General features: G+C 41.8%; 4 protein-coding genes and 1 non-coding gene across 8 annotated transcripts in view; 4 read left to right on the top strand and 1 right to left on the bottom strand.

Moving 5' to 3' along the window:
- chadla (chondroadherin-like a) overlaps positions 1-434 on the top strand; it is a 7,730-nt gene extending 7,296 nt beyond the window's left edge. Inside the window, 1 exon segment of the mRNA XM_020587821.1 lies at positions 405-434. Within this exon segment, the coding sequence (XP_020443477.1) occupies positions 405-434 (30 nt within the window).
- On the top strand, positions 233-304 carry trnaq-cug (transfer RNA glutamine (anticodon CUG)). Its single transcript has one exon. It is a non-coding gene; the product is annotated as a tRNA-Gln (tRNA).
- An 11-nt stretch (positions 435-445) lies between the features above and the next one.
- On the top strand, positions 446-2,444 carry rbx1 (ring-box 1, E3 ubiquitin protein ligase). The gene is made up of 5 exons (XM_020587854.1): positions 446-592; positions 1,523-1,601; positions 1,722-1,792; positions 2,057-2,142; positions 2,298-2,444. Exons 1-5 carry the CDS (start codon positions 515-517, stop codon positions 2,308-2,310), a joined length of 327 nt encoding a protein of 108 aa, XP_020443510.1. The 5' UTR covers positions 446-514; the 3' UTR covers positions 2,311-2,444.
- A 1,482-nt stretch (positions 2,445-3,926) lies between these two features.
- st13 (ST13 Hsp70 interacting protein) lies at positions 3,927-11,900 on the bottom strand. 4 transcript variants are annotated; one of them, XM_020587845.1, is made up of 13 exons: positions 11,877-11,900; positions 10,247-10,386; positions 9,411-9,453; positions 9,146-9,242; positions 8,284-8,357; positions 8,068-8,134; positions 7,881-7,965; positions 7,661-7,771; positions 5,990-6,092; positions 5,652-5,768; positions 5,191-5,230; positions 4,885-4,973; positions 3,927-4,590 (listed from the first exon to the last, which is right to left on the bottom strand). In XM_020587845.1, the coding sequence occupies exons 2-13, from the start codon at positions 10,354-10,356 to the stop codon at positions 4,456-4,458; spliced, it is 1,071 nt and encodes a 356-aa protein (XP_020443501.1). In that variant the 5' UTR covers positions 10,357-10,386; positions 11,877-11,900; the 3' UTR covers positions 3,927-4,455. The 4 variants fall into 4 exon arrangements, with proteins under 4 accessions (XP_020443501.1, XP_020443498.1, XP_020443499.1 ...); XM_020587842.1 differs by lacking the exon at positions 11,877-11,900 and adding an exon at positions 10,818-10,976; XM_020587843.1 differs by lacking the exon at positions 11,877-11,900 and adding an exon at positions 10,530-10,705.
- Positions 11,737-12,430, top strand: part of xpnpep3 (X-prolyl aminopeptidase 3, mitochondrial) — an 18,196-nt gene continuing 17,502 nt past the window's right edge. Inside the window, exons 1-2 of the mRNA XM_020587841.1 lie at positions 11,737-11,857; positions 11,948-12,062. Coding sequence (XP_020443497.1) covers positions 11,996-12,062 — 67 coding nt within the window. The 5' untranslated portion in view covers positions 11,737-11,857; positions 11,948-11,995. The remainder of the gene's footprint in view (positions 11,858-11,947; positions 12,063-12,430) is intronic.

Here is a 12,430-nt window from a genome sequence, read left to right as displayed (position 1 = left end):
GCAGCACCAAAGAACAAGACACTGTAATAACTGAATATGACAAGCTGAACTTAGTCACTTACTAGTTTTTTTTTCAGTTAACTCGGGAATCATGTGGAATTTAAATATACTCCTTCCTATCAGAGTATAATAAACACAGACACTCAAAAACGTGAATAAAAAAAAGAATATATGTATTGTGTGTTTATGTATTAATCATATAAACTCTACTTCACTACACAAACAACCAAGCGGTTCCATGGTGTAATGGTTAGCACTCTGGACTCTGAATCCAGCGATCCGAGTTCAAATCTCGGTGGAACCTGACTTTTCATTTTTAGACGCGCCTTGCATCGTGTTAAAAGAATCAAAAATGCTGCAGTTATTGTATGCACCATAATATAATCTAAACTCTCCATGATAAGGATATAAGAACAAACAGCTACAACCCGTGAATAATGCGCTAATACGCCGACGGAAGTTGCTGGATTTCTTCCGGGTAAGTTCGTGGTCCCACTAAATTTCACCGTTCAAGATGGCAGCAGCTATGGATGTGGATACGCCGAGTGGCTCAAACAGTGGAGCGAGCAAGAAGCGATTTGAAGTAAAGAAGGTATGGTTTTATAGAGTAACTCAGTTTGGAAGTGTAACGGATGTGTATATTCGGTTAACAGCGCCAAATTCCCGCCAACACAGCTCACTGACCCTCACTAGCTACCTGCCGTTGTCATGCTAGCACTAACTCTGCCAACCTAGAATCAGAATCAGAATCAGCTTTATTGGCCAGGTTTGTTTGACACACAAGGAATTTGATTCTGGTACAGCGGCTCTCAAAGCGTATGTACATGACCTTATGTCAGGCAGCAGTGGGTAAGTAAACAATGTAAGCCTAGGGTTGGTAGCTAACGATAATTAGCTGTTAGCCTGCCTCAAAACGGCATAAATGTGCACTTCTGTTTTTGGGGCCAGTTAAAACTATTAACAAGAACCGATACTGCTGTGATGGACACCACTAATGCTCTCTACTGGCTAATCTGTATAAGAGGAAAGCTGTGCTAATGGTGCTTAGCAGATTTAATATGGTTAGCTAACGCTTAACACCACAGCTCTCAGCGGCTGTTAGCTTGGCTACCGGCTAAGCCGGATTTTCCAACGTTAACAGTGACGGCAGTTTTCAATGTTGGGATAAAATTGTGATACATCATTTTGTGTTTTCTGGTTGTTCAAACTGTCGTGATATCACGACCACTCGTTGTGTTCTTGTTGCTATTACATATATTCTCAGTGTAAATGTCCTCTGAAAGCAACGGTACTCATTACGTATATGGGTTTGGTTTGAAATGCTGTGCTGCTTGTTGCTTTGCCCAATGCCAATGCTTTACCATTTACAAATTAAATGACAAAAGCACCAGGTCACAACAACTTGTGCACTGTGGGTCACTTCCTGTTTCCATATTGCTTGCTGTGCTGCTCAGGCATGAGTGTGCTTAAATGTTTTACATTTGAAGTGTGAACTTTAAGTTTGTTTCTGATTTCTCTCCAGTGGAACGCTGTGGCACTGTGGGCCTGGGACATTGTGGTGGATAACTGTGCCATCTGTCGAAACCACATCATGGATCTCTGTGAGTTCACATTGTTTTGGACTAGGCACACTCCTTTGGGACACTTCAGAGGAAACAGCTGTGAAACTGCACATTCATTAGAGCTGGTTTTGTGGAACTGAATTTCTCCTTCCCCATCAGGTATAGAGTGCCAGGCCAACCAAGCTTCTGCAACCTCTGAGGAGTGCACTGTTGCCTGGGGTGTCTGCAATGTGAGTTTCCATAGCCACCTGTGAAACATCCATTTTATAAAACTAAATGTCTGCTGCTGCTTCTCATCTCATCACAACTCAAACTGAGAAAGAAACGTGTGACTACTGTGCACCTGAAGTCTGGCTATGGGCTTTAAAACACTTTAGCTATAATTATATTCTACAAGTGAGAATTGTCTATGATGTTCTTCCTTGTGTAAATTCATAGTTGTTACTGCTGTGTTGAACCGGCACTAGATTCATGTCTGTTTTCCTTTTTCCCAGCATGCCTTCCATTTCCACTGTATTTCTCGTTGGCTGAAAACCAGACAGGTGTGCCCTCTGGACAACAGGGAGTGGGAGTTTCAGAAGTGAGTATCAGTACTTGTAATTCCTGCACAGTGTAGTACAGATGTGTTGGTTTGGGTGGATTGCTGTGACAGTGCACAGACTTTTAGCTTGGATGCTCCTTCATTGGCTCAGTTAACATCTGCGCTGACAGTACATCCTCTGTTTGTTTCCACAGATATGGACACTAGCTGTTTTACTGTTGACCTCCTCATTAGCTTCTACAAGCAACTGTCTCTCTCCTACTTGTAATCCTAGTTGTTTTTTGCCCATGTGTTTGTTTTGCTATGTTGTAAGTATACAAATAAACATGACTGTCACAAAACAGCTTGTTGTGATGCAGTGATTCTGCCTGCGATCCCAGAAAAAAGGGCACTAAGTCCCAGCTATATATGTATATATGAGTAAGTGTGTGTATGTTAAAGAGCTAACAGTTGTTAGCCACTCAAACATGAGCAGAACCAGCTGGTTAATAAAATATAACCTGATAGGGGCTGTAACCATCAGTTTTTATTACTGATTAGAGCTGACATAATTAAACAGAAAAATAATGGGATAACATTTGGATAAAAGTTTGAGCAAACAAGAATTCCTCAGTTCCAGCTTCTACATTTTGAAGATGCTTGTGCTTGTGACAGTGAACTACATCTTTAGGTACTGTTGAATTAGTTGGATAACCAAAATAAAGTAACATGACAATTTGGGGTTTAAAAATTAGAAGGGGCAGAATTTTCTAAACTTAATGATTAAATGCTTAAATCAGTTTGGGTAAAAAAAAAAAAAAAAAAAAGAGGTAAAATACTGAAAGTTTCCAAAGGTGACATCTTTAAATTACTTTTTTTCTTAACAGCCCAAAACAGATATTCTAAATGCATTTATACTAAATAAAAAATCCTCAAATTTGACAATGTGGAACCAGTAATTGTCATGAAAATTACATTAAGTATGTTTTAAACTGTGTTCTAATCAATATATTAACCAGCATATGTTATTCAATGGATTTTAAGCTTTCAGAACAGACTACAGATCACAGGGACCTGTGAGACACTGCATGTGTGAACTGAAGGGACATGTTTTATTTTTGTTTTCAGTACTCTGTGTTGTTATATGTTCAGCCAGATGGCATTCCAGACTTAAAGGAGCCAGCCATAAACTCTTTCCTGCTATATACTGTGAAGATGAACGGACAACATATTGTTTATCGTCTGAGGGGTTATCGGGGCAAAGCCGCTCAAGTTCACTTTTCCTGTTTGATTCTTCTTTTCAACTTGATTAACGCCTGGAATGCGTCTTTAGGGAGTTCCCTTTGTCCTATATATTGTGATGTTTAGACTAAGCTTATTCAGACAACTCTGCATGCCTATGCTGACTTGTCTCCTTGCTGCAAGTAAACCAATCCCTTATTGTAAGATTCCAGTGACTTCTTTAGACATTCTTTTGACAGTAATGCTTTGCTATTTTTGCCTGATAAATGACTTAAAATGTCAAATCTGTTTCAAACGGTCTTAGGTACAAATTTTAGCAGATCAGAATTTGAGTTGGCGTCTTTAAAACAGCTTGGAAATCTTTAAAACATAATTTGGCCTACAGGTACTGCTGCCCCAAACCAAACAAAGCCAGTCAAGCTTAAACTTTACAATGGATTTAATGTGAAATTCACATAAAAGCTGCTGCTTGTAAAACCTGAACTGATGCCAGATAAAGGGTTAAAAATGAGCCAGTTAAATTTTTTGGAATCACCTTTCTCTGCAGTAAAACTTACAAGATGTCAGTAATGGAAACAAACAACCAGAATCAGTGTCAAACATGTTTTCCAACAAAGGTTTTATTACAGTGAATCATTTTTCCAATGGGGTCAGACATCACGCTCAGGTTTTTTTGCATTCATAATTGATCTGTTAATAAAATGTGTTAACAGTTGTGTGAGAGTTCAGCTCTGTTTGCAGAAAGCAAAAAAAAAAAAAAACAGTAGCTAACCCATTACCACATATCAAACAGCTGTTTTTGAGCTAGGGTCTCAATGCAGGAGCTCCCACTTTATAGGTGAAGAAATGTGGAGCCGCGTTAAGTCCCAGGTGAGACGAGTCAGAGGGGTTGTCTAAGTATCAGGCCCGACTCCTAACCATCGGGGTTGCTTTGTTGAGACGTTGCTAAGTACTAACAGGCAGATTAAGAACATTTAAAAGTTGCCTCACTTTCTCTGCATCACATAATTAACCCGTCACCCTCGCCTCCGTTTGATCTGCACACAGTGGAATAATTGTTGAAAAGCGTCGAGCCTCTCCAGATTGTGTCACCATGGATATTCCCTCCCCTCTGATTTGGTCTCTTCCTGTCTACGGCTGTGGTGAAGCTCCAAATTTGGAACTCAGCTTGGTGACCAGGGCCATGATTTTGGGGTTGTTCTGGTACTTGGAGATGTTCGCTGGGTTCTGCGCCACATCCTGGAAGGCAGCCATCACCTCGGGGTCCTGGAGTTGGAGGCAAACAAGGTCAGCTTTACTCACAGTGCACTACCAAATCAGCTCTAAAGGAAGTGAACTGGCTTCTGGCTTGAGCAAAGGGATCCTACATGTGCCAAGCTTTGGTTTGCACATTCTTCTGTGCACTTGGTCGTATTTAGCCACATACTGTATGAATCAAAATGTGATGACAGTTGCAAAAAAATCACAAAGTGCTCATTTTAAGAGATCTGTACAGTCGAAGATATGAAGACAGCAGTTCAGTGGTGTGATGCAGAGGATTCATGTTGAGCAGCGAGTCACCTTCATGGCATTGAGCAGCTCAGGATCCTTCAGGAGTTCACCGAGACCAGGCATGCCGGGGGGGCCTCCTCCTGGGAATCCAGCAGGACCTGCAGAACCACAGTGAAACTGAAACGACAAAGCTGGGCAGTGCTCCTGCCTCTCTGCAAGTATCTGTGCTTATTCACTGCAATCTGTTAATCTAGATATGTAAACAGTCGTCCTAACATCCACAGCGCATTGTTTTTTAAAATGTCCTTTTCCTCTGAAACATATGGAGTGTTTGATCCAATCATGCAATGCACCGACTTGTTTCCACTCTCCTACCTGGGAAGGCGCCTCCTCCAAACTGCCGTGCTTCCTCCTCCTAATGAGAGACAAAAGAGCGGGTCAAGGTTCAGGACTTTTAGTTTGAGCCGAACTGAAAACTCTTGTTGTGAATATCTGAACGATGCCCCCTGTGTTCAAACTGAGCGGAGGCCAACATCAATGGCTCAGTTCTTCTGAGGTCGTTTGCAGAACACACTGGTTAGTTCTCACGCTGAAAGCCTTTTCTCTCATTAAGTCAAGAATAAGAAAAGGAAACAGTGACTTCAGTGTTCGGACCCTTCACTTTGTGTTGTAAATTTAATTCTGAATAGAGAAAACTGTTATTTTGCCCAGCAAGCTACACTCAATAACTCATGAAGTAAAATATTTAACACATTTTTTACAAAACTGTTTCATTGGAAGTGCCAGTTGGTCTATTTCTCTGAGTGTGAACAAAGGACATCCTGACAGCAACTCACCCTCTGAGCTCGAGCGTGCTCCTCTCTGGCTTTCTTTATCCGCTCTTGTTTCTCCCTCACCTCCTTCTCTTCCTTCTTGCGCTCATATTTGCGTCTGTGCTCCATAATTTTATTAGCCTGAAAACAAAGGGAAGCATCACCTTCTTCTAGTATCATCTTTGATTCCCAGGCTGTCCTTGCAGGCTTCTGGAGACCTGAGTGAACCATCTACATCAGCACTGAGAGAGATGGCAAATATGGACCAGCTTCTCTATTCTGAGCTTAAAATAACATCTGCATCACAAGAAAATGTAAAAATGGCAAGGAAGTGTTTTATTCTCTCTTCTCAGGCACTGTACCTTTGGCTGGACTTCCTTCAGCATTGCACTGGTGCCCTCATCATAGTCCAGTTTACATGCTGTGGCCAGGTCCCTGGCTGCCTCCTCCCAGTGACCCAGAAGCCTGCAGCGCACACAAACACACCAAGCAAAATATAACACCGTCAGATGACTAACCAGATGGCACGAGCAGCATGGACGGCAAAGAGAAAAAGCTGCCTGATTTCACTGACAATCAAGGGCTTCATTAGCTGCTCGTCCTCAGACAGATTCCATATTAAACTAAGGGCCTGTGTGCGTCAAAATAAAACAACCTTACAGTTTCACTACAGGTCACACAGATCAGTGTGGAAACAAAACCAGCTGCGATCTGAGTCAGTGTGACATCACTTCTGAGGCTGGTCCGATGGTGCCTGGTGAATTGCGAGGCTACAGTGTAAACAGGAAAAAAAAAAGCACAGCCCTGATTTTCAGCTGTGCTGCTCTCATGTAGGCAGTAAACAAAAATAAGCTTTGGGCCAGGTTGAACAATACAGTGTGTTTTCTGTGTAGTGTGGGCTGTGGCAGCACTCACACTGAGAATCTGGTGATACATTTCTGACACAGGATTCTTGGCTCACTGATGTTCCACCACCATGTTGACATGATGAGCCAAGATTTCATTACAACTGTCACCTTTAATCAGGAAAAGCTCAAACTCACACAGTGTCTAAGGGCCTGAGCTGCTCCTGCGGACTAGGGAGTGTGTGCTCCCTAAGCTAATGACAGATTCTGATGATTCTGAAGTGAAAAGTAATCTGAGCCCCTGCAGAAAACAGAATAAATTAGCTTGTCCTCACGTTAAAACGCCGTTACATTTTATTTAGTCAGACTTACACAGCTCTCCTTTGATAGAACAACCCTTTTGTATCCAGCTAACTGTTCCTATGCTTGATTTTTACAGAACAGAAACAACAACAGGGCGCTACACCTGTTACAGCTTACACCCAGGGGGCAGGTGTTGTGCCCACACAGTCTGTCACCACTCTGAAAATTTTTACACAGGTGATGCATGAACAGAAACTGTCTATGGGGCCTTTTAGTATGAACTGAATCTTTTCCATGTGCTGCAGGTCGTGTTTCTCTTACTTCATGCTGGACTTTGAGATCTGCTTTGGCTCATTGCTGTGCTGTCAAAACTAGTCTCTCCAGTATCGACTGACTGCAGGACATTTGCATACAGACTCTGCTGATATTCTTCCCTGTGTATGTGCAGCGTTTTCCTGTGTCACCAGCTGTCACACAACCCCAAAGTACAATATTTCAACTCCCCGAGGACAAGTAGGCAAAGGTAGGTAGGAGGCTGCCCACACACAATTAATAAAACGTAACATCAACATTAGAAGACAGGCTCATTTTTAATGTCCGTGTGATACGGGGTGGTAAATTTGCTGTTGTGTGTTGCATAAAGGTGAATATACATCATAATATAGTTATAACAGCACATTACATGAGTGGGAGCAACACTAACACAAGCTTAATCTATCACTAGTCCCACAATCAGCACAGCTGATGAAATATTAAAAGCCAGTTGTCAAACAAGCCGAGATGGGAAGTACTTGTGTTTACACTGAGGGATTGGTTGTGGTGCACGTCTACAAGGTGGCTGGGTGTTTCCTCACTTGACACCATCTGTGCTGTGGAGGAAAGTACCTGTGAGCTTTGCCCCTCCACTTGTAAGGCTGTGCAGAGTCTGGGTTGATGCTGATGGCTCTGTCGCAGTCTCTGATGGCTGCGTTGGGTTTCTGCATCTGGATGTAGACACTAACAAAGAGGGCAGCTGATTACACTCATTATTCATCACAGAACACAACAGAAACGATGCTTAACTGCCATGAGAAGATGCCCTAATGAAAGACCTGAGGACTCTCACCTTGCCCTCTTGGCGTACAGGATGGCAATGCAGGGGTTCAGCTTGATGGCTTCAGTGAAGAGATCCAGAGCTTTCTGCAGATCGCCTATAGGAGGGGAAAGAGCAAAAGGTATACGAGATAATAAATCTAATTAGGTTCTTACCTAATCGATACAGGAAGTGCGACAACATGCACTGCTCCACCCACCCTCTCCTAGAGCATCAATAGCCTCCATCTTCTTCTCATTGGCCTTCTCCATCATCTCCTCTGTGACCTGAGATGATTTATGGACACACAGACTCAAACAAATCCTGTCTCAAGGGTTAAAATCTAATTTACCAGGCCTGGTAAATTTACCTGGGTTTGAATTTGAGTAAATGTATTCATGACTAACAGATATCACAGTAGAGTTAAACAGGTTACCTCGGCATTTTCAAACTCTCCCATGTCCTGTGGCTCCACCGTGTCTGGGTCAATCACTCCCTCTCGGTCAATTTCTGAAAACAATTACAACATTTATAACTAATTATTCTTGGGACATGCAAACTACCCATTACTTCAAAACCCTTATTTACTGTAATCTTCACAGTGATAAGGGTCTAAAGGTAATAAGGTAGGCACATCCTTGGAAATATTTTACTCAAATCTGCTTAATTTCTATTCAAATAATATAATTCATTCCAGTGTGTCACTCTCCCAGATCTCTCCCACATTCTAGCAAGGCAAGTCTTTCCCCGCAGGTATGAAAACTACATAAAAAGCTACACTACTAGTAAGAGGTTTGGACAAACCTTCTGGTTAAATACATTATTAAAGTGCATTTGGGGAAATGGGTTTATTTCCTTTATTGCCATCCAGTTGTATGAAAAAGACTGACACCACTCTAACATCTGTACGACAGTCATGTAGCTACAGCCAGCAGCTGCTTAGCTTAGCATAAAGACTGGAAACAGGAGAAACAGCTAGCCCGGGCTGCCAGTCATAGGGAGATTCTGTTACAGAGAGAGCCAGGCTGGTTGTTCCAGTCTGTAGGCTCAACCAAGCTAACCAGCAGCTGGCTGCAGCGTGGAATCAGTCCTCATGTGACTCCAAGCATGAAGTGAATGTTTCCCAAACTATTCCTTAAATTAAGCCAGCATGTTGCATCTATTGCTTCTTTTATTATCAGAGACAGATGAGTTAGCAATGTTGTGCCTCGAAGTCCACTCATCTAGACTGGACAAACACTGTTCCACTGATAAGGGACCCCACCCCCACCGAGCCCAGAGTTGTGAACATACATTACCTATTTCACTCTCATCGCTCTCAGACAGCTTAGGAGGCTCGGGCTCAGGAGGTGAAGCTGAAGCTGATGTCGGGGGAGGATCACAGGGACAGCCGCCCTACAAGTACGACAGCACTCAGTCACAATATGATGGGCCAAATGCAAACTTCACCTTTTACTTATAATGTGTGTCTGATGGGGACTAATTAAGAAATAAAATACAGAAAAAATGTTAAATTATCTAAAGTGTAAAATTAATAGCATATTAGCAGTATTTATGAGTCACCTGACATGAACCAGTTGTCTTGGGTGGGAGTGTGGCACCCATGCTGCAATGTGAAATGGAAAACAATTCAGTAAACCATACAAGTACCTAGATTCTTCAACTGTTTTTTAAAAAGACTTTTCTCCATTAATTTCACAGAAAATGTACATTGTATCACAAAATATACACTTCAGTATTACAATATAAACAAACATATACCATGACAGTTTAGGTTTACTGACCTGAGGTGTGAATGTGGGTGAGTCTGGAGACACGTCTGGGTTCCATAAGGCATTCCCTAGCCCCTTACCCTTACCCTAATCCTAACCTTTACAACTAAATGTCCAACCTAACCCCAACCCTCACCCTAATCTGAACCCAAATCTTAACCATCAAACAGGTCTTTGAGGTTGTGGACCTCACAACAATAGTTTTTGAGCTAAATCTAACACAAACAGAAACACATGCTCCCACACGAAACGCTTCCAAAACGGCAGTCAAGACTCACCTTTTCAAAGATGGTTCACCTGTAATTTCTCCCTTCCATCCTTGTTCCTTTTTTGCATCTTATTTCCTATATCAACTTTGTCCTTATATATTCCAAACGCTGCCGTTTTGTTGATGTTTGCTGCTTTTTAAAAATTGTGTGAAGTGTCTTCGGGTTCATTGAAAGCGCTACGTAAATAAACTACTATTGTTGTGTAGGTAGCTGAAAGGTGGGCGGGACAGGGCACGTGGTGTGTTCGGGACTTTACAGACATGATTAAATAATAAAATCATTATGAATATTTTACATAAAACTTGGATAATTGTTAAATGTGTTCACAGGTTGGAGCAGCAGCTCTGACGCGACTAACCTCTGCAACCAGGTTCGGAAGAAGCTCATTTCTGGCAGGTGCAGGATCTCAGGGTTGGACTCGCACAGCTGCACGAAGCCCTTCAACTCTGTCACTTTCCGTGGGTCCATGCTGTTCTGTCACGTCCAGCACACAGCACGCTGCATGCAGTGAAACACAAAGAGGAAAAAGAAAACTACTTAAACAAGTTCGGCTTTGTTTACGTGCTGACCTGCTAATGTCAATGTCAGTTGTGCTAAAATAGGTAACGTTATGCTAACGTGCAGGGAGTGAAGGAACGTACTATAACATACAACCTTACTTTGACCACACTACGCTTCACATAAAACCAATTCAGGTGTTAACAATGAAGCAGTCGTGTAAAACTGACACTGACGACCACTTCAGTAATCACAAGCCAGAAGTTTCTGGAAATGTAAATCCATCAGTGACGCGAGGACTGTTTGGCGCATGACACCTTGCTTGGCTAGCTAGCTGCTAGCTAGCTGCTGCTGCTGCTATATGGGCTAACATTAACAAAATGCATTTCGTACCAGCAGTCGTAAAAGTCAGTAATCGAAGGGAAACACACCTGATCGAAAATATACACTCAACACCCAAGAGAAAATGCTGAAAGGGAATATTAACGTCACAGTAGACTTCTATTCCCAAAACACTGCTTCTCTGCTAGTGGCGTCGCTCCCGTGTTTTCATTCAGGCGAGTTATCGGACAGACCCATCGGATGCGGGCTTTTGTTGCCCGAGACTGGCCTGTCAGGCAGCCTTCATTACTCCCATCCCAAATATGATACAAACTGCATTACATAGCCTATATTTAAGTCGATTAAAAGGCACATATTATAAGCGATAAAACATTTTAAAGTTGCTATTATTATTGATTTTTGAAAGACATTTCTTTAATCAATTGTGCGATTTTTATAGCATTTTAAGTAAACACATTGTAATATGTTGTCATGAACGTATTAATCTGTAGAGTCTCTCTACTATTTTATCAGTGTGCGGGCTATTTTCCTAGAAATGGGACTTCGGTAAAGTAGCAATTCTCTAGCAAGCGTGAATACTTTAGAAAACAGAAGTTCTGCATTAGAAATGTAAGTTAAGTGAAAGTGTGTGACCAAAACTGGTAAAAACATCCCTAAAGTATCAAAGGTAAGGACTCATGAGACATAAAAACATCCCTGTTATAGCACTGGATTAATATTATTGCGGCATTAACAATAAAAGCAGTATTGTGCTTCAATCATGCATGAATAAATATACTTAAACTTCCATCATTCTATCTACAATATGTGATGATAGATCAATATCAGGAAACTATAGGCTGATTTACTTACTGTAGGAGCCTATTAATGATATGAAAACACATTGATAATAACAAAGGCACAAGCAGGTGGTTTGTAACCTAAAGTGCACATGAATTGATGAAAAAGAACAAAAACACTGATAAGGTCCTTTATATCTCACACAACATCATGATAGCAGGTGCCTAAGAAGTCAAACTCAGGGCAGGAATATCCCAGCATCAAGAATGGAGGTGGCTAGCAAACATGGGAGGTAGCAGCTGGCAACTAAAGGGGGATAAAACAGTTTTAAGAGAATGTTTTAACGTCGGTAAGTCACAACAACCTACCGCTACGTGTCTCCGTAAATACCCAGTGTCCGCTGACTGTTTCGGACTTCTGTTTCTCTTCTTGTCTATAGTTGGCGACACGCTGTGACTGATTGGCGTCTCCAGTGGAAGCAACGATAATGCTGTCAGGCAGCACCGTGCTCCGGTCTGCTGCTAAACTGCTGCCACGGCCGAACCATAGTTCAGGTGATCCCCGTCTGGTGTTGCTAGGACGGGTTCTTTTTGACTCGCGTATTTCTATTTCATGCTGTGTTATGCTTGTACTCCACTGTATCTGAGTGCCAAACTTTTTAACCCACCACATTTATTTATACTGATTAGTTTTCAAATAAAGATTTTACATTAAAACTATCTAAAAGTTATGTTGAGAATTGAGCCAGTCATTCCCACCTCTTTTGGATGTTGAGTCAAAAATAAAACTGATTTAAGAGAATGTTTTTAACTTTGGTGAGTCACAACATTAGTGAGCATCAGAGCCACTATCCAGGATGAAACAACAAAGATCCATGAATACATCAGGGGCCCGTTTCAAGAAGGAGGTTTTGTTGAAACTC

The sequence above is a fragment of the Monopterus albus genome, unplaced genomic scaffold, assembly GCF_001952655.1.
Source record: "Monopterus albus unplaced genomic scaffold, M_albus_1.0 scaffold483.1, whole genome shotgun sequence".
In the NCBI taxonomy this organism is placed as follows: domain Eukaryota; kingdom Metazoa; phylum Chordata; class Actinopteri; order Synbranchiformes; family Synbranchidae; genus Monopterus; species Monopterus albus.
This window is presented reverse-complemented; position numbering and strand designations above follow the sequence as displayed.